We start from the raw sequence: 22,105 nt of genomic DNA, 5'->3' as shown, positions 1-22,105 counted from the left end.
AAAATGTAGTACAGCTACTGGAAATCTCATCTGACAATTGCATGCTCAGCATATCAGCGGATAGCAGTAGGTAAAGTCATTTTGGGTCATAACCATTTCTTGGGGAAATGGGTCATAGACATGAAACCTTATTCTTGCATTCCTCTTTTAGCAGTTGGTCAGCTGATCATTTCCAGAATTTTCGTTGTATTTAAGGCCTGTAGCAATTTCTTTTATTCATCCATGAGCTTTGCTGGCTAGACTAACATTTATGACACATCCCAAATTGCCCTTGAGAATGTTTGTGTGAGCTCCTGCTTGAACTGCGGTGCATGTGGTGTAGGTATGTCACATTGCTGTCAGGGAGTGCCAGGAGTTTGTACCCGTGACATTGAAGGAATAACGATCATAGTTCGAATGAGTTAAGCGTCTTTGAGGGAAATTTGCAGGTAGTGGTATTCGTTTACATTTTAAATAAATAACTTGTTTCTCTCAATAACAAAAAGAATTCAATTCCAAGCAGAAAATTAATAGTCAAGGACTAAGCAATTTGTTCTGAGAAAGTAAACAATTGAGTACATTTATCTATTCATGTAGCTGTGCATGTCATTTACAAGAGAACACCAAATAGCATGGCTGCATTTAGCAAGCAGAGAATCTGTGTGACCAGGAGACTTGAGTGCGTGGGTTTTACTGAGAGTATTTGTTGAGTCAGCTACCATAAATCTTTCTGTGCAGAAGTGCACTGTAAAGTTCTTTGTTGAGAGGAAATGCTCCAAATATTTCCTCGGTTTTAGATGGAGGTTGTATATTATGTACACTTGAGTGGCATATGCCTCTAATATAATTAATCGTAAGGTCCTGAAGTTTTTAAGTATTGTATTCATGATCCAACAGTGTTGGAGTGAGTCCTTTAACAAAAGCTTCATTTCAGTGGGATCTGCGGACATTTCACCTTCTGCACACAGTCCCAGCATTAGACCAGTGTCGAATAGTCTTCAACAACACAGGCACGGTTATATATGGAGGTAGGAGCTTTGGAAGGGTGATAGTGGTGTTTACTTACAAAACATACCAACTTTATTTTGGAAGAGGGATAAATGATTATTTTTGTGGAGTTGAAAAGTAGTATGGAATTTTCAAACCCACCTGTCTCTGCAGTGCTTCACTTCATAAGGCCGTCTAGACCAGAACTGGAATGTCTGTCTCCTTCATATCGGGGATGGTTGGAGAAGGGCGTGAGCACTAGTGTGGGACTTTCCAACAAAGTATGTTTTGTAGAGGAAAATTGTTCTGAGCAGTTAATGTACAAATTTCAAAAGACTTTTGGTGCTCAAGTAAGTTACTCCCCCAGCTGACTTTCTTCTTCCCTCATCTCCTGCACTCCCCCCTTCCTTGTTGCTCATCCAAGCAGATTCCTGATGTGAAACTGGACTTCATTTGTAAGAAGATTGGAGCTCCTCTATGGGTTTCACAAATACTGGATAACCTCACATCCTCTCCTCCCCTTTATACCTCCTCTCCTCCTTACTGTCAGTTTATGCCCCATTCATTGATGCCTGCCCAAAGGGAAATATCTATGTCTACCCTACCTTTGCTCCTCATAATTTTATATGTCTGTCATATACTCCCCTCGATCTCCTCTGCTCCAAGGAAAACAACCCCAGTCTATCAGATCTCTCTTCATAACTAAAACTCTCCAGCCCAGACAATATTCTGGTAAATCTCCTCTGCACCCTCTTCATTGCTATCACATCCCACTTATGATGTGGATTCCAGAACTGCATACAGTACTCTAGCTATGACCTAACTAAACGTTTTGTGCCATTCCAACACAACTTGCTCTTATAATCTCTGTCTCAGTTGGTAAAAGCCTCCCTTGCCTCACTCATTCGGCCCTGGAGATTTATCTACTTTTCTGCCTACCAGACCACTGAGAATCTCATGTCCATGTTAACTTCTTTAATTGAATCACAGCCTCCTCCCCGATTTCTAAACCCACATTGGCCCCCTGACTAGTGAACACTGACATATTTACTTATTCATTTAAAAACCTACCTATGTAGTCTGGCTACACACACAAATTAATGTTGGGCCCTACTCTTTCCCTTGTTAATTTTTTTATCCTTAATGTACTTGTAAAATAACATAGGATTTCCCTTTGTTTTACCTGCTATTTTCTAATTGTACCTCCTCCTTGCTCTAATTCCTTTAAAGATTTCCCTTGCACATTCTGTACTCCTAGGACAGGTTAACTTCTGTAAAGGATATTAGTGAACCACATGGGTTTCTATGACGATTAGCAGTGGTTACTTGGTCGCCATTAGACTAGCATTTTAATCACAAATTTTTTTCCTTGAATTCAAATGTCACCACCTGCCGTGGTGGGATTCAAAGCAATGTCCTCGGAACATTAGGCTGAGATTCTGGATTGCTTATCGAGTGACATTAGCAATGCACCAACACCAGCTCCAATATAAAACATTGCACATACTACTTTGGTACATATTTGGAGTCTTGTGCTTAGATTTGATTCACCATTCCTAGTTAAAATTTATGACCCTGGTCCAGGTGCATCAGTCAGAATGGCTAAAAGATATTAGTTACAATATGCCAATATTTGAAGGTAGCAGAATAAATTGCAAAAGTTATATTTCATAAGGAAAAGCCACTAAGGTTATGGGGAATTGAAAAGAGATCCACAAGATTGAACTGTTTTGATAATCAAAGTAAATCAGGAAAAACAAATTTCATTGGCAGGAGAATCAATAACCTGACAACACCAACTTAAGATGTTTGACGAGAATTTGAGGAGAGTTGAGAGATTATTTTACACAGCAGCTATGTTGCCCTTTGAAAAAAGGGTGAAAGAGTACAAGAGAAAACTAGCAAGAAATACAGAATCATACAGTAAAACCTTTCTACAAATCTATAAAAAGGATAATTGGCTAAAGTGAGCATTGATCTGAATACGAGATTAGAGAATTAATGGAAAATAAGGAAATGCCTGAGGTTTTGGACTGTATTTTGAATCTCTCTACACAGAAAGCATCTCAAGAATTGTAGAAAATTAAGGGACAGAAGGGCAGGAGGAGCTTTAAACAGCTATCACTACAGAGAAGATAATAAGAAAGCTAATGGGACTAAAGGCTGACAAGCCCCCTATACATCCTAGAGTCTCAAAAGGGCTGAGTATTGTGATAGTAGGGTGCATTGGTTGTAATCTTCCAGTGTTCTGTAGATTCTGAAGAGGTTCCAGTGGATTTGGAAAACTGCAAGTACAATACCTCAATTCCAGAAAGGAGGGAGACAGAAAGCAAGAAACCATAGACCAGCTAGCCTTATATCTATCGTTGGGAAAATGCTAAAATCGTGATGAAGGAAGTAGCAACAGGGCTTATAGTTCATTTTGTGAAAGGGAAATCATGTACAAAGTTATTCAAGTTCTTTGACAATGTAACAAACGGGGCAGTTAAAGGGGAAGTAGATATAATGTACTTGAGTTTCTAGAATTCTTTCAACAAGAGTTTATTGCACAAGATTAATGGTGTGATTAATGACCATGGATAGAGGAATTCACTACCTAACAGGAAACAGTTGGGATAAATAGATCATTTTCAGGTTGGCAGTCATGTGTAGAGTGCCAAAGGGGTCTCTTCTGAGGCCTGTAAAATTTATTATCTATATTAATGATGTGAATGAAGGGGGTAGATAGCCACATTTGTTGCCAATACAAAGGCATATAGAAAAGCAAGTTGTGAAAAGGGTACAGAGAGTCTGAGGGAATATAGAGCGAATAAGGGAATGTCGAAAAATTTGGCAGATGGAGTATACTGTGGGATTGTCCACTTTGCAGGAGGAATAGCAAAGCATAATATTGTTCGAGATACAGAATATTATGGCGCAGAGGGATCTAGGTGCCCTTGAGCATGAATCTCAAAGGTTGCATGCAGCCATTAATTAGGAAAGCAGCTGGAATGTTCGCCTTTATTTCAACAGGGAAGGTGTATAAAAGAAAGGACATCTTAGTGCAGCTGTACAGCATTTTGATTAGACCACATGTGGAGCACTGTGCTGTTCAGGTTTAATTGCTTTACTTATGGGGGAGAGAGAGTTGCATTGGAAGTAGTTTAGAGAAAGTGCACCAGCTAATTCTTCAATTAGGGGGTTGTCTTAGGATAGGTTGAGCAAGTTGGATCTATACTCTTTGGAGTTTAAAAGTACGAGAGGCAGTGTCGTTGAGGCATAGAAGAATGTGAGGATTTTAACAGGGTAGATACTGGCAGGATCTTCTCGCCTCTTCCCCACTCATTCTGGAGAATCTAGAACCAAAGAAGAAGTTTAAGAATGAGGTCTACCATTTATCATGGAAGTAAGGAGGCATTTTTTTGGCAGTAGCAGAAGCTGTACTATTGAATATATTCTTCAAGGCTGGCCAGATTTTTGATCTACAAGGCAGTTAATACTATAATAAGGCACAGGCTGGAAAGTGGAATTAAGGTCATTAGTAGATTCGCCATGCTCTTAATGAAAGTTGAAGCAGGCTTGGTGGCCAAACTGCCTGCTCTCGCTCCTATTTCTTCTGATCTTTGTGCATTCCCTAAAAGATTGGTGGAAGCAGGTTAAGTAGTAACTTTCACAAGGGAATGGAATAAATATGTGGAAAAAAATAAGTATAGGGCTAAGAGAAGTAGTAAATGAATGGGACTAATTAAGTAGCTGTTTTGAAGAGGCAGCACAGGGGTACTGGAGTGACTAGCACCTAAACAAAGTTTCCATGCCCAGAATAAGTTTCCAAGTGTTAGAACTTTGTTTTAGAGAAAGGGATTTTTAAAATATTAGACTTCGAGCGAGTCCATTGGTATAAGTTTTTTTTTTAAGATGTTAAGGGTTATAGGTTTAGAGAGGGAGACACATATGACAGTGCTTTGATTAAATTAGTTAAATTAAATATTAGGAAGTATTTTGTTACAAAGAATGTCATTACCCTCTGAAACAAGTTTTTGAAACCCGGTGAATGGAGATATTGTGGTCCATAAACTTGAAAAGTACCTAAGCGGAGAGGATATTGACAGTTAAAGTGGGTCAGTTATTACTTACTGGGTAAGGGACTTCTATGGTCCCGGTAATTGAGTCAGAGGAGAGTTTCGTGGGGCTTGTGCTGATTGGCCTCCAATTGCCTATGCTCCTGTGTATTTACAGGCTTGTTTTGGAGGAGAGTGTTCAGTGGACACCAATTTCTTATATGTGTGTATAAAGATCCCATTGCAATATTTGAAAAGTGAATTTCCAACTCCAGGATTGGCATTGTACCTGGTGCATGCTGCTCAAGGATTATCTGATGCACTGAGCTCATAAATATGGCACATCTCCCTACAGACAATCCTCATTCAGTTACCTTTAGCAGTCAATTTTATGATCCATAAAAGAGGATAAACACTGGGACAAATGTTTCTGTGATGTCATTTCCTAGTACACAGGTTGTTTCAGGAAACTTATGCACAGGCTGGCTGCTGCGATCTCTTTGCATAAGTCATTGCATTGCAAGTAATGTGCACAGCACTGAAGTATGAGGCTATGTGAATGAGTTCTTTCTCTGATCTTTTTTTGTGTGTTCTAGCTATGCTGCAGGCAGATGACGAAGATGATTTGATAGAAGTGCGGATGAAGAGTCCTTTTGGATCCTCTTTCAGGACCTTTGATGCTACTGACTACAAACCAATAGGTGAGAGAGCTGAGCGCTAACTTTCGATTGCCCCATTTTGAAATGTGTTTAATTTCTTGTTGCTAGTTACTTTCTGGATTAACATTGTAAAAGGTAGAATCCGTTATGGTTGGTTGTTTGTTTCTAGCTTATTTGTATTGCCCTTGGGGTACAAGTTCTTTGCCTTTTGTGGCTTGAGCCCATTCACTACTATTTCCTTGAAGTTGAATAACTTTCACTGTTACATTAGTGTGTGCCTCCAGAAATGCTGCTGTAGTACTAGCAAGAGCGGCCACAATCAAAGATGTATATTTTTCCAGGAGTCCATATGGACATCTCACCAGAGTGTGGGATCTTTCTCACGCTCTGCAAAGTTACTTGCAGTGAAGGATCAAACACTTGATGACTCCATGTCTGAGTGGCCACTTATTCTGTTAGCCAACTGCTGGTGGTTTTCACTTACTGGAAGCACTTCCTTTGGTGTTCACAAACTTCTTGCAAGTCATTAAGTAATTCTTTATTTCATTTGGACTGCCACTCAGTTTTGTTCTGCTAGTTGGAAAGTAATCACTGCTACTTGGACCCATCTGAGTGGCGAATAGCACGCTTTCCAATTTCGAGCACCACCCAATATTGGCAGTAAGCAACTTCTATTTGGGTATGGTACAGTTAATTACAGAGTGAAGCTCACTATGCTTATTCTCTGCTCCAATAACATGCTTCTGCCAGTAGAATGCTCCCCACTGCCACGCTCAGTCCCATGTTCTATTGAGGTTATCTAAGTGGAGTTAGTTTACATCCAGCTTTGCTCTGTGCCTGCGTTCACTGCAATGTGAGTTGAATTAATTTTATACAGGACACTTCGTGTGAAAGCCTCCTCTAATCAGCCCAGGATGAATTAAAGCTTCATATCCTAAAGTGAGGCACTCACTGTTTTCCTTTGCTATCATCTCCCTTCCCCCACCATCCTCCATCTTGAGCTTTCCTTTAACCTTGATAAAGTATGACGATGTATTTATTTTGCCTATGTACAGATACCCGAAGTATTTGCCTCTTAAACAGATAACAGGTTCTTCTTCCGAACTATCAGACTTGAAATGTTTCTGTCTCCATGGACATCTGCTGAGTTTCTCCAGCAATTTGTTTTATAAACAGATGACATTCGCTTCTTCCAGCAACTTGCTGAGCAGAGCTGAGTTTGCTGCATCCAAAGCTGTGACCATCTCTCTCTTTAAAGCCAGCATTTAACCAATGGTTCTAGGTCACTTTCTCAATAGAATAAAAGTAAAATACTGCAGATGCTCAAAAACTGAGCAGGTCTAATAGTGTCTGTGAAAGGATCAGTTACAGTTTCGAGCCCAATATAACTCTTCAGTCTGAAGAAAAATCATTAGAGACTTAACATTCACTCACGCTCTCCTCACCAGCGCTGCCAAAGTATGCTGAGTTTTTTCCAGCACTGTGTCTTTATTTCAGTTTTGTGAGAGACAGGGATTGATATTAGGAGAATCAACTTGCTGACTTGTTTAGCATTCTATATTGAATAATGAGGTAATGTCATCATGTAATTTACAGCAATATAGTAATTGAAAATTTTCTTTTATTTTTAAAGCAACCCTTGATGTGAAGAGGAACATTTTCGATCTTTGCACAGATACTAAGGACTGCTATCTGGCTGTAATTGAGGTAGGCCCAGGCTCTGGTCTACAGTATGAATAACGTGACAACTCTTGGCTGTCTGTGTGGGCACAGGAAGAAATTTGTTTCTGCTGAAAGGAGGGCACCAGTGGTACCTCATTATTTGGTCAAAGAAGGACCATCTCACGTAACAGACTGTGGAGAATAGTACGGTCATGTATAGTAACTTGTATATTCCACCAGGAGGTAGTAAATAGATCAGCAACAAGTTCCCTGGCTAATCCTCTCAGCTGCCTGCTCCTGGCTCAGACTTGACATGCTCCTAGTCCATTACAGGCTGAGGATCAAACCTCAAAACTTAAGGCTACAGTAAATCCCCAGGAAACGTCTCCTTCAATCTTTGAGTGAAATAAGTTAGAATTTCTGTTGTAGGTATCTGTCTGCAAATCCAAATTGATTACCTAACCTGATTTAACTGCCCACTCTTGTCCATTTAACACTGTAATGTCTGTCCCTTCAATGCTCAGTAATGTCTAGGCTGAGTAGAACATTTGCTTAGTTTCTTTATTTTTACACCATTTGAAGTGAGGAGCTTCAATGCATGAGATTCTTCTCCTTTTTATCTTCAATCATCATCAGCCATAGGACCTACCAAACAAGATATGGAGCAGTTTAAGAGCAAGGTAAAACTCCCTCCACATCTATTTATCCTTATCCCAACATGCCATCCCTCATCAGAGTGGAATTTACATTCTCCTAATAACTCTTCTGAATTGACTGAAACCAATACCAGAGAATCATTACATGAAAAACTGCCCATGCGCTCTCAGCTCTTTCCAGTTTTCCCAATGAACAGGCATATACTGCATCAGTATAGGCTAAATTCAAACCCAAGGTTTGAAAATGAAAGAACAGTAATGTAAACTGTCAGCTGGCACGCCATGTCTCTGCTTTGCATGTCAAAATTGGTCATAGTGTCAAATCACCATCAGCTATATGCTGATTCAAAGGTTTTGATCTTTGCGAATCAGCCTGTCTGGGTTGGAGAAAATTCTCACTTCCACCCATTGTTCAGTAGCATTACTGCAAATGGAAGTGATTTGACATATAGTAAGGACAGATCAGGATCAAATGTCATATCCTCCATTTTCGCATTGACCTCAGGCTGGCATGGCACAGACTAATACCTGATGAGGACTAATTTGGGTAAATTGTGGTGAATGTCATGCAGGTTCATGGGAACAACAGAGAAGCAAAACCAATTCTCGTCCTCCTTAACAAATCAATCCATGATCTTGTGCCTCCATTGCTTTGTAAACTCTCTCAGCCTTGGCCTCTGCAAGTTTCTCCTTTATTCTTCTTCTTCACTATTGGCACCTGTGCTTTCAGCTGTTTAGATTGTCAGCCTCTACTTTACTTTGCTCCTTTAAAGCACACCTTTAAAACCTACTTCTTTATCCAAGCTTTTGTCCGCCAGACCTAACATCTTTTGTGTGGCTTGTTGTTAGTTTCTGGTCTTATAACTTTCCTATGAAATGCCTTGTTTGTTTTACCACAATAAATGTACAGTGTGACTTCAAGTTGTAGTTTAATGTCTTATTTACAAGCTTGTATTCCTGCACACTGGTGTGGTTTGGTTTTATGGATGCTGCTCTGTATTAATGCTCCATAACATATTGCAGAACCAAGGCAGCAGCATGGATGCCCTGTCAATGGACACTGTCTGCAGATTGTACGAAGTGGGGCGTCAGCGGCTTGCAGAGGAAGAGGATGAAGAGGAGGATCAGGTCTGTACTGTGGATTCCCATATACTTAGTTTTAGCCACATCCTTTCAGTTCTGCTTAAACAATGTGATCACCAGCCAGTCTACCCAGTGGGTCTAAGGGTGAGATCAAGAAACAAAAACCTGTCACTTCAATCTTTTAACCCTAAAGTAACGGACACATCAGGCACGATGACTGTTTGTGGCCAAACAACAGTCGGGGTTTTCGTGTCTGAAATCTTTGAGATCCCTGAATACAACAGATCCAGTGGAGAATGTTTGTTTTCATCAGTGGGCACTTTTCACAGCTACATGATTCTGTGGGCAGACAAAAACCAAAGTAGCAGTTTTCTAGCTCAAATGAGAGGAAAAATGCCACACTGAAGTGTTGAGTCACTTCAGCACTGTGTAATGTTAATTGTGGTTCATATTATTCATTTTAAGGCTGGTTTCATTGCCAAACTGAGCTGAAATCTAAAAATGGCCAGTCCAGGAGGCAGAGAGTTCCCTGGAGCTGCCAGTGTTCAAGTTTAATTGTTGGTATTACGTACTTTCAATGTACTATTTTGGGCATCTTAATTTCATTGGAAAGAATAAAGAGAACAGTAGCAGTGACCGAAGTTGCCTCAATTTAGTCTTTTCTCTCCAAGATTTTGACAAGACTACAGAATCTAAGACATGAGCATAGGCCAGGGATGATCAGGCTGTTTGGTGAGTGGGCAAAGTGCCCTGCTCAGACTTTAACCTTCTCTTGTAAACAAATTATGTGCAGTATTTTATTGAACCTCACAGTAAAGTTGCCCATGGTTTAGTCACTGATCTGTATTGATGTAGCTGTTCTCAACTGAGACACCAGTTGATCTCACCAACCTTTGAATGAGGAACAGAAAAGATCAGGTGTTCTTGTTCCTAATTACAGACAGTGAGCCCTGATACAAAGATTGCACAGAGGATTGACTCTATTGGTGCTCTTGTGTGCTCACTTTGAATTATCACCTGGCTGAGATGGTAAGGGGGGTTAGTGACACATGGGGGATTCATATGGCAGTAGCCATTGGGAAACCAGAGCAGTGAACTTGAGAAAGGGGATTAAACTTTGAAATTAGACCAAGGCTGCTCAAGAGGCAATGTTGTCATCATGCAATGTCTTGGAAACCTGGAATTTGTGCATCAAATAAGCTGCCAAAGCTGGGAGAAGTCAATTGGAGCTTTCAAAACTACTTTTTATGTTCATAGTATGTACATAAGGGTATTAAGGATGGCAGAATCATAATTGGTAGATGGAGTTGAGGCACAAACCAACCATGATCTAACTGAATAGTAGTGTAGGCCCAAGGGCTGAAGTCCCCCTGCTGCTCTTAATATTTTGTTTGTCATATTTTGACAACAGTCAATTTGAAGAAAGTATCACTGAGTATTATACAGAACTAATATTGATGATGATGTTGCTGTCACAGGACGAGGAAGAAGAGGATGACGATGATGATGATGACGATGATGATGATTCTGAAGATGACCTGGATGACTTGGACACTGACCCATTGCTGGATGGGGAGGATGAAAATAACGGGAGTGAGGCAAATGCAGCCCAGGATGGAGAACGGGACTTCACGGCGTCTGATGAGGAGGAGCTAGAAGCTCTACTGGGTAATGGTGAAGAGGAAGCTGAGGAAGAGGAGGAGGAGGAAGACGAAGATGAATGGGAAGACGAAGATACAGACATTCTTGGAGATTGTAAGTCAATTCCATTTGTATGTGCAATAATCCCAAAGAAGTGTAGGTCTGCCTTTTAGTGCAGGGCATTTCCCGCCAAACAAAGAAGAGGGCGTTGCTGGGCTGTAGTTCTGCGGAATGAGGCAGATCAGGTATCAGTCGGGGAATGTTTAAGGAGCAGTGATCATACTGTTACAAGTCAGCTTTGGGAAAAGGCAAGGAACAATCTAGAGTTAAAATACTTCAATGAAGTATGGCCAAATTCGGTGAGTTGAGGACAGAATTGGTTCCAGGTGTAAATTGAATGAATTACTGATGAGCATTGTAGATGAACAACTGTAAATGAAAAATGGCTGCATTTGAAAAATTAATGTTTCGGTTACATTCCCAGGATGGTCAAAGCCATATAAAGAGTGTCAGGGCAGTATAAGAAGTGTTGATTTGTGCAGGAAGCAGCAGACGTGGCTGTTGTGAGAAGGGAATACTTTTCATTGGTGAAGAAAAATGCAGATGCTGCCAAAGTCGCACTGAAAGCAGAGATATTTGAGGTGTCTTCCAGGCACTGTACAGTTGATTCCAGCATTGGCTCATGGCAGTTGTGGTATTGCTGTTGTTCAAAACCCTGTTTATTTGAGGGTATCCTGCATCTACGTCCAGTCAACCTGACAATGCATTTCCATACCTTGCTCGTCTCCAGTTGATTGCTGCAGGACTCGCGCGGTGTGTTGTTTCAGCCTAGGGCCCCTTCTGTCCTTCTCTGGTCCTTCTCTGGTCATTCTTGGCTTCTGAAACTGGTGCATCCCCTGATGATCTAATGCCACACCTGAATTCTTGAGTAATCAACATCTTTCTGCTCTGTTGCCACCATCCTAGATTTCATCCTTTTTAAAATAATTTCTGAACTTTCCTCTGTCTCGCTCTCTCTCTCTTGGCATCCTCTAACAGATCCACCAAGTTACTCATTGCAACCTCTTGATGAGCAGCAACCTCAATTGCCCCATTGTATTTTCTCCCTACTCCTCTTAACCTGCACACCTGCCAGAGACCGGCCCTTTCATATCCCCATCATTGTAAACACTGAGCCTCTGGACTCTGACTATCATTGTTCCCCTCTGCTTCTTGATTTGTGAAGAAAGACCTGAGGTATTTGTGACTGATTATGTTGGCTGTATGGCTTTGACAGACATGTCTGAAGGTTGATGACACCTATCTCTTTAATGAAACTTCTTTACTTGCAACACCATCTTGACCTGGTCAAATAGGCATCGCAGTGGTGTGGCCTTTAAATCACATCTTTGTCAATTCGCCCCAGTCTTCTGGCATCTTCTCCACCTTTTGAAAATCTTGCCTCTTCCATCCATCACACTCACTTCAAATCTTTGATCTGTATTTCCGACCCAGTCCAGGTTTCTCTTTGTGATCTTCTCTGATTTCCCATCTCAACCTCTGCACCGAGTGACTCATCCTGGATAAATATAGCCTCCATCTCAACTCTACATATTTAGTTCACTGCCCTCTTTCCTTCCTAAACTACCACCTTTGTAGAAATTCTCAATTTGCTACCCCCTCCATCTCTCCACTTTGTAACTCACATTGTAACTATCACTGGTAATGCAATCTGATCATTTCCTTGTGTCACTTTCTATCCACATTCTCCTTCACTTTCCCAAGCCCACTACTTTGAGTCCAGCCCTAGAAAATACTGTCCCTCAAGTCACTTAACACAGCATACTCAAATTCCCAACACTCTCGCCTCTGGCCTTTAATTCATCATGATACCGCAATATTTATTGATTTGCTAAATAACACCTCAACTAATTTTCATGACTTGCCTCTGCTTTCCAGATCATTTCCTGATGTACCCTTCATTTTGACTCCCTTAAGTCTAAAGGATGTAAACTTAAAGCCTTTAAACTAACTGCTGATTTAATCATTCACTACCAATTCTGATTAGACCACTTAATACTTTGTTAAGCAATATTGTCCATCTCATAACCTGCCTCTCTGGATCATGTTTGATTGCGAGGCAGGTTAAGAAAATGTCTAGAGACAACAAACTGCAGATGCTGGAATCCAAGGTGGACAAACAGAAGGCTGGAAAAACACAGCAAGCCAGGCAGCGTCTGGGGGAGGAGAAGTCAATGTTTCGGGACAATGTCTAGTTTGCCTTCACTACAAATGATACTTCGGAAGCACCCTCTGTTCTTCCTTCTCCACCTCCAACAATAAGTGTGAGGAGCTTGTAGACTTTGTTACAAAAACAAATATCATCAATTCAGTTGACCCTGCTACCTTCACTTCAACTAACCCCCTAGGCGATGCATCCCTCTCAGACTCCCCCATGCTTTAAATCTGAGTTTTCTTATTTTTACTTTTCTTCTAACTTCACTTGTATCCCTGCCGAATTCACCTTGGTGCAGGGACAGCCCTTGTTCCCTTACCCATTTACCTCCTAAGCTGCTGACCAGCTAACCACCTTTGGGTGAATGGAAGTTAGTGCAAAGTTGTTCAAAGGCCAGCAGAATATTAGCTAAACGTGAAGGGTGGAAGATGAGAGGCTGAACAGGAACATATTGGAATGGTTGAGTCTGAGAGTAGTGTTACAGAGTCTCAACTAGAACCTGGCATGTGTGATTGCTATTCCTAAGAGAGTGGTGGCTTTAGGAGATTGAGGTGCAAGGAAAGAAGAGTGGCAGAAGAGTTGCAAAGCTGAGTAACAAGAAATGCCCCCATTTAAACGTTCAGCTAACTGCTAATCTGGTAAGACTCCACTTAACTAAGTATCTGTCAGTTAGAGTCCTTTATTTTTAATGGTCCTTGTAATTAACTAATGGTAATTAATTCTCCTCCCCACTTTGTCCAGCGGATACCACAGATAACTCTGACTTGGAAGATGATATTATCCTGTCCCTGAATGAATGATCCTACCAGCTGGATTGATGGACCTGGCACGCATCACGATCCAGGCATGAAGAATGCCCACCTAGTGGGCGAGACAGAAAGGATACTAGGAGTAATGAATGTTTTACTTCAGGGACTGGGAGTTCAGCCCTGTGACATACACGTACACATGAGGAGACAAAGAAGAAGCAAAAAAAAAATCTACTTGCAACTTTCCCATCCAATTCTGTGCAATCACAAAGACTGGTCAGCTCTTTCAGACTATGGGGCTGTGGAATAATTTTGCCTCGGTGGCAGCAAGCTTTTGTAAGGTCTGCTTTTGACCCTCATGCAGTATCGCAGCTTGGAGAGACTGCATTTAGAAAAACTGAGAACAGTTTGTTTTTTTTAATGGATTTTCTAAAACACATTTGTTTATATGTGTGAGTGTACATATTAAAAAAAAGATATGGAAGGTTTATGAAGAGAACCATATATTTAGGGTGATCACAATGAAGATTTGGGCCATGATTTTCCACCATTTCATATCATGGGTAAAGTTTCTGGACTGAGCCCATGCCCTACTAAATGCGTCTCATTGCTGCTTGTGTTTTAACATTAAGGTGCACCTCAGTCAGTGTTGCAGAATAGTTTGTGCTTTAGATGCCATAGCTTTCTGCGTACAGTAAGTGTTGATAAGTTAATCAGGATCCTGAGGCAGCAGATGTGCCAATAAATGATCGCCTTTATCAAACTTTGTGTGACAAGTGCGCAAAAGCAACTGTGCCCCAGCGTTTCTCAATGGCTCCGGGTGGTGCACCCTCGCCCAGATTCAGCCTGCATCAACAATTGAGATGTACTCCGAGGAGTGTCATCAGTCCTTTGTTTCTGCTTCTTTAACAATGTTACTACTCACTTCTATCATCACTCTCCAGGAGAGGGAGGAAGAAAGCACCGTACATTGTCTAGTTGTTTGAGACACTTTGACATTAATTGAAGGTAGCATAAGTTAAGCTAACTTGGAGTTTTTACAGTTTGCAATGTGTCCTTGCTGGAGATTGAAAATATGCTTGTATGGGGCAGGGTTGTGAATGACCATTTCTGAATTCTGAGTTTGAATGCAGTTTACTCAACAGTTGAAACTCATTTATTCTTTTCAAAGCATGAGAATTCTGGCTGGACACAGTGCCAAAACTGATTTTAAAAATTAGTGCACTCACAACATGTGTTTGCATTTTGAGGTACATATCCAAACTTCTATTACACACATTTCAATCAAGGTGTGTGAATGGTCCATTCTGAGCTTTTTTCAATATGTCCAGCTCCATGAAGGAGAAATGCTAATAGTTCTTCTCACAGAACTGAAAAGATTACCTACAGGGATGCGCTGTGCTGCAGTAACAATGCATTTATTGTTGAGTTCTTTAGCTGAAAAAGGAAAGATGCTGGAATTATCCCCTTTTACATAGTCAACTGCTTGCAGGAAACCTTGCAAGTCATATGGGATATATGTTAATTATAACTGATATGCAACACCTCAACATTAGAAAAGGCAATAAGGGTTCCTGCTGAATTTTCCTACATCTTTTTGGCCTCTCTAAATGAAATGGTGACGAATTGTCCCCTTTGCAGGAACCTAGGTTTGAATCCAACTCCATTTGTGGAAAAGCAGCAGGCTTTTATCCCACCATTGGCTTTTCCCAGATATGAAAAGTCTATACTATAACCTCTATCAGGTTCCATATCTCTCTTGAATCTTACAACAGTGGTATAGAGGAATGGTTACCTCAAGGAATAGTAATCTCCAGTATGAAAGTGTCTCTTGATAACATATAGCCCCTCCTTAATCGAGCAATTTGTGACTGACAGTTGATTTGTTGATGGCAATTGAATTAATCCTCATTGCAATTAGAGGGTAACAGTTTAAAATTGCTGATGTGAGATAGTCTTATGATACACTAATGAATTATTGTATCTGTTTCTGGTTTTTTTTGCAACTGCTTTCTCTGGCACATTCTTCTAAGCACATTTCATGCCTCCATCCATTTTCCAATTCCAGATAACATTACCAGTGATTTACAACAGCAAATAAGTCAACCAAGTCATTGAAATATGGGCGTAATGACCATAGCTTTTTCAGATTTTCCACATGGCTGTTTAATGCATTATTTCCTGCCTCCAATGAGCTGGGAATAAGTTGAAATGAAATAAAGTCTGGTGCCACCTAAGCAGTAAGTGGCTGTGATCTCCTGAACTCTTAGTAGGTGTGGTATAAAGTCAGTATAAGTATTGTGTTCAAACAACAATTTAGAAAAGGATAGAATTTTGAGGCCAGTCCAATCCTGTTGCAAATTAAATTTGTGTAAGATATGACCTGGATTGAGCGCTCAACATCTGTCTCTTTTGTATATTTAACAAAATAATCATGTATTTTGGGGCTGAGAGACTGTTGGGCAGTGCGGAGAGAATGGGTGCTTAATGGAGCACATGCTGGCCTTTGATCTGAATGCCAATCCTCTTAGGTGGCAGTGTCAGAAGTCTCCCTTGAGGTGCTGGTGGAGAGACACTTGAGCAAGTGGCTTATTATTGGTAATATCACACTAATGCAGTACAACAGCATTCTATTTACCACAAAGTCTTGGGCTATAAACAACAATTAAATGTGTTTAACTTGAATCCCATTCATTTGGACATAATCTGAATGCTCTGCTCTGATTTAGGAATTGCCCATCAGCAGTTAAAACGAACCAATGAATAAAGGGACCTAAGACTACTGAGACGGAAATGTCTGGGCATCAGCAACCAGATCGCAGGATTCAAGGCCATTGAACATCCAATTGCAGGATGACAATTACTTTGAGACAGTTGAAAGGGGCCCCTTTCTCTATCTGATGCTGGACGTGATCTGAGTCTCAGGTGTTGACTCTCAATTCCTAAAGACCATACGTTCCATGTCTCCATTGTTGTCTTCCATCTCATGAACCAAACCCCTTCAGGAAAGAAATATAGCCTCGTTGCATCTTAACACCATAATAAATGTGTTCTCAATCATCATTAATCTGGAAGCCTTTACCCTGAGTGGACTGAGCACAGCACATAGCCATCCTTGTTGTAGGTATTTTTCAAAATGGCATTTCTGGATCTCAGTCTCCACAACAGCTGTATTGGAACAGATTCAAAGCAGTATGCTAAATGTGGTGTACTGGTGTTATTGTGGGCTTGTCTGGGTGCAAACAGTAGTGTCACTGAAATAGTTCTTCAAGGAGGATGCTGAAAAATCTTTTAATAACAAAGGATTAATGGTTTAATCCTCTGCCTGTTCCCCCCTGATGACATCTGCTGACTTGAGCCAAATGGTCCTAATACAAGTATCTGCCACTAAGTGGTGCTAGCATACAGGAAATGCTGGTTGCATGCACTGGTATCGAGGCACAGAATGTCAAGGATGGTGCTTTTTTTTTAAAGAATTGGTTTTATGTTATTTTTCCATTTGTTCTTGCTGGATTTGGTCGAGTGGTACAAAGTAATTTCTGCCCAGCCATAATGTGGTCTGTTAACAGAAGTACACCTCCAGTGAATTTTCAAAGTAATTTTTTTATATATATGTTAAAGAAATAGGGACAGCTTGTCAGTGAGTTTTTAAAAAAAAATGACAAGCAGGGACTGGGACTGCATTCATCTTGCCGGGGTGTCTCAAATCTTTTGTGCATTTTCTTGTAATTTAGGAGTGTGTGATATGAAGCACAAAAAGGAGTCTGTAAAAAAAAAAAAAAATATTAGGCCTTGTACAGAATTTAGCTGACATATTTTTATTACTGGAAATCAAACAAATAAAGATTACAAAATCAGAGTCCATCTCTGTGTGTGTGTGTGTGTGTGTGTGTGTTATTAGCCCCAACTTTGTTTTTGGCTTTTTTTGAAACAATATTAACATTCACTCAACTGTCAATCCTAGGATAATCCAAAGTCTCGTACAGCCTATTTGAATGAGTTTTTTTTAACAATAAAAGAGGCCATTCAGTCTGCCATGACTCTGCCACCTCTAAGTTTAACTCCACTCGTCCCATTTCCCAACAACCCTTCAAAAACTTTTCTTGAGTGCTATCCAACTCCCTTTTGAAAGCCACAATTGTGTCTATCGCCTCCACACTGTTGGGCAGTGCATTACTGATCCTAACCTCTTAGCTGTGTTAAAAATAGTTATTCTTCTGTCACCACTTGTTTGTTTGCCAGTTGCCTTGAATCTTTGTCCTCTGGCTCTCAATCTGCCTATCAATGGAAACATTTTCTCTTTTCTGGATCCCTCATGATTTTGAAATCTTTATTGATTCAAGCCTCAACCTTCTCAGAAGGTAACTTTCCAGTCTATGCATAAATACTGATGTCCTTCAACCCTGAAACAATTTTGATATCAAAGTTTCTTTTCTCTCTGTGCTCTCTAATAAGCTTACACACAGTGCCAAAGTGTAGTGCTCAGAATTAGGCAATAGTCTAGTGGAAACCAAACCAAGGTCTTAAAGCTTTTCTTTTGCATTTCCCATATGCCTTATTAGCCACTTTGCGTATATATACTTGTCTTTTTTCCTGCACCTTTTTAGATCATATCCTTTTGTTTATATTGCCTTCCCTTGTCCTCCTGATCAAAACGTTCACCACTGCATTAAATTTCACCTACATGCCTACATGTTTCAATAACCTGTGTCCTCGTGTTTTCAGATTGTCATCTGCAAGCTCTGAAAATTTTTCCCTGTAAACTCAAGTCTAAGTCATGAATATATATATATCAAGAAGAGCCTAATGGCTCTGATTCCTGCAGATCTCCACTAACTACCTTTACCAGCTCTGAGAATGCAACCTTTTGGCACTATTCTTTGCTTCCTGCCACTGAGCCAAATTTGTCTCCATCCTGGCGCACTCCCTTTTATTTCAGAGGCTTCAGAGTTGCTGGAAAGTCTGTTATGTGACACCTTATCAAATGCTTCTTGGACATGCATGTACATTGCCAATGACATTAGTAACTTCCTGCAGGTTTTTTTGATGAGTAAACACATCATTTCTGTAACATTCTTGTTGGCTTTCCTTAACCCCCACTTGTCAAATGACTATTAACTTTTCCCAGGAATAAAATTTCTCAAAGCATACTAACATAAAGGTCAAACTCTTGGCCTGTTGTGTAGAAGAGTAGAGTATTAGCCATTTTCCAGTCTTACAGAGCTATCCCTAAAGCAAAAGACAGTTTAGAGTATTATGCCCATACCAGTGCAAATTCCACTCTTAATTCCCTTGTATCCTCGGATATGTTCCATCTGGTACTGTTGGAACAGGAGTAGATCATTCAGTCCCTTGAGCCTGTTCCACCATTCAATGAGATCATGACCAATATGTGGACTAACTCTGTATATGTGACTTTGGCCCATGTTCCTTACATTTTTGTTAAAAGGTATTATTTCAGATTTAAAATGTACAACTGATTTATCATCAACTCCTATTTGTGAAAGAGAGTTCCAAACCTCTACCACCCTTCGAGGGTAGAAGTAGCTTAGTGATGTCTTTCCTGAGTGGCCATAATTTTTAGACTATGCCCCCTAGTTCAAGAATCTCTGACCAGTGTAAATAGTTCATGTTTCCCTACCCTGTCTTTTCATGTTAATATCTTGAAGACTTAGATCAGATCACCCCTTAACCTTCTGAATTCTAGAGAAAACAGGCCCAATTTATAATAACCCTGAAGTCCAGGCATAATTCTTGTAAACGTATGTTGTACTCCTTCCAAGGTCAATTTTTCATTCCTGAGGTGTTGTGCCCAGATCTGCTCTCAGTTCTCCAAGTAGGGTCAAACCAAGGTTTTGTTAAACTGCAGCATAATTTCTGCATTCTGTACTCTAGTCCCCAGCATTCCATTAGCTGTCTTGATTGTTTTCTGCATCTGTACCTGACATTTTAAATATCTATACACCATAACCCCCAAGTCTCTCTGAACATCCAGCATAGTAAACTTTGTACCATCTAGAAAGTATCCTGACTATTTTTTTTAGTCTGAAATGGATAACCTCACTTCTTACATTAATCTCCATCTGCCACAGTTTTGCCCATTCACATACTTCATCAATAACTCTTTGTATTTTTAAATTCATTTGTGAAATGCGGGCATTGCTTGGCTGTTCAGCTACAAATCTACTCTAAAACCTTGGATAACATCATACTTGTTCACATTGAACTCAATCAGCATTTATTATCTAGTCCCTAGTTGCTCATAAGAAGGTGGTGGTGAGCTGCCTCTTGAATCACGACAGTCCAGTGCCATTAGGGAGCAAATTCCAGGATTTTGACCCAGCAACACTGAAGGAATGATGATATATTTCCAAGTCAGGATGGTGAGTGGCTTGAAGGTGGTAGTGTTCCCATGTTTCTGCTGCCTTTGTCTGTCATGCTATCATTCACACTATCTACAATGCCATTTTACCTTTGCACCATCAACATGTTTGGATATATGACTTTCAATGCCATCATCCACATTGTTAACAAATAATGTGAATAATTGAGGCTCTATTACGTCCATTCAGGATACCACTGGTCACATCCTGCCAATTTGAGTATCCATTATCCCTACTTTTGATCGCCTGCCACTCAACCACATTCCCAATCACATCAGTAATTTGCCCTCAGTTCCATGGGTTTCTACCTTAGTTAACAATCTCTTATGTGGGACTTTGTTAAATGCTTTCTGGCAATCCATGTAAACATAGACAATCCCCTGACCCTAGTTGGAGTACTAAGAGCAGATCTGGGCACCACACCTCGAATAAAAAATTGACCTTGGAGGGAGTACAACATAGGTTTACAAGAATTATGCCTGGACTTCAAGGTTATTATAAATTGGGCCTGTTTTCTCTAGAATTTAGAAGGTTAAGAGGTGATCTGATCTAAATCTTCAAGATATTAACATGAAAAAACAGGGTAGGTAAAGATGAACTATTTACACTTCTCGGAGATTCTAGAAGTAGGGGGCATAGTCTAAAAATTCACTGAGGCTTGTCAAGCATGACCTACCTGTCATGAATCCATGCTGGTGCTCCCTGATTAATTGAAAATTTTTGAGGCGTTTAGTTACCCTACCTTTGATTGTAGACTCCAACGATTTCCCCACCATAAATGTGCATCTAACTAATACAGCCATCCTTTTTTAGTAGCTGCTCTTCAACAGCCTATCAGATGTATTAGCTACCTCTTTCCCTATGACTGGCTGAATCTTTCATTACTTTCATAGAAATTCATTACACATAACTTCCAATTCTTCCTGGCTCTAGGTTAGCAGGGTATTAATTTGACAGGTGTGAAACTTCCCTTAATTTGCACCCTCCTTCCCTTCCCTCTCTTGCAGTCTTTTCCAACCCCAACCCCAACCCCCCCCCCCCTTGCTTCCTTGTCAGCCTCCTGTAACCAGCTGATCCAACCAGATCCAGCAGACAGTTCCTGGCAGCTCCAGCTCCCTTTGATAACGTTCACTCACTGCCTGCTACACCTCAAATCAGAATGAACCTATCAGCAGCAAACGTAGGAGAGAACCATCCTGTGATCAGACAAGCAACATTTCAATTCTGTCATTTCTACTTGCAGAGGTGTTTCCACCCCCGACCCACCATCTGTTGCTCCCGATTGAATTTTCTAGGGAATTTTGGGGGAAATTCACTCGCCCCTTTGTACTTTTGAGCCCTGATGTGCATTTTAATTCTGCTTCACCATGCTGCCCAACTATATTGGAGAGCTCTGGTTTTGTTTTACATATCCTCACCCTCATCCAAATACATCTTGGTTTATAACCCTCACTGTAATCTATTTAAAGGCAACTATTCAGTGTCAGTTTTGCTTGCCCATCTTCGATTCCAGCTTTCTTGGGCCAGATCTGACCTCACCTCATTAAAACTCGGCCTCGTCCAATTATTTTTAATCTGAATTGCTCCTGAAGAGCAAGTCCTACAGCACTTTCAGCTTCCAGAAACACCTTGTATGCATAAGAGAATTGGATAAAGTCAAAGTACAATGTTTTTGTTTTGTTTATTTGATACACAACTATACAGAACCAATCTGTATTTATGATAATGTGTATGTATACAAAGTTTTTTTTTGTGAATAAAGTATATTTTTGAAATTTAAAAAAAAGGAGAGACTAGGGAGTTCCTAGACTCCTTAAGTTGAAAACAAAGTAATCATTACACCTCAGGAAAGCAATGAGTTGATCAGTTCTTGAGGTAACTATTACAGGGGAATATATAGAAAGACAGTAGGAACTGCAGATGCTAGAGAATCTGAGACAACAAGGTGTAGAGCTGGATGAACACAGCAGGCCAAGCAGCATCAGAGGAGCAGGAAAACTGACGTTTCGGGTTCGGTCTAGGCCCGAAACGTCAGCTTTCCTGCTCCTCTGATG

At 40.5% G+C, this 22,105-nt stretch overlaps 1 protein-coding gene across 1 annotated transcript in view; it reads left to right on the top strand.

Moving 5' to 3' along the window:
- Positions 1–17,530, top strand: part of LOC109929430 (DDB1- and CUL4-associated factor 1) — an 82,747-nt gene extending 65,217 nt beyond the window's left edge. Inside the window, exons 19-24 of the mRNA XM_048606523.1 lie at positions 914–1,007; positions 5,600–5,704; positions 7,296–7,369; positions 9,004–9,108; positions 10,542–10,818; positions 13,661–17,530. Of these exons, the coding sequence (XP_048462480.1) occupies positions 914–1,007; positions 5,600–5,704; positions 7,296–7,369; positions 9,004–9,108; positions 10,542–10,818; positions 13,661–13,719 (714 nt within the window). The 3' untranslated portion in view covers positions 13,720–17,530. The remainder of the gene's footprint in view (positions 1–913; positions 1,008–5,599; positions 5,705–7,295; positions 7,370–9,003; positions 9,109–10,541; positions 10,819–13,660) is intronic.
- Positions 17,531–22,105: the final 4,575 nt, after the last annotated feature.

The sequence above is a fragment of the Rhincodon typus genome, chromosome 16 (genome assembly GCF_021869965.1).
Source record: "Rhincodon typus isolate 14 chromosome 16, sRhiTyp1.1, whole genome shotgun sequence".
In the NCBI taxonomy this organism is placed as follows: domain Eukaryota; kingdom Metazoa; phylum Chordata; class Chondrichthyes; order Orectolobiformes; family Rhincodontidae; genus Rhincodon; species Rhincodon typus.
Note: the sequence above shows the minus strand (reverse complement) of the source record. Positions and strands in the feature narration are given on the sequence as shown.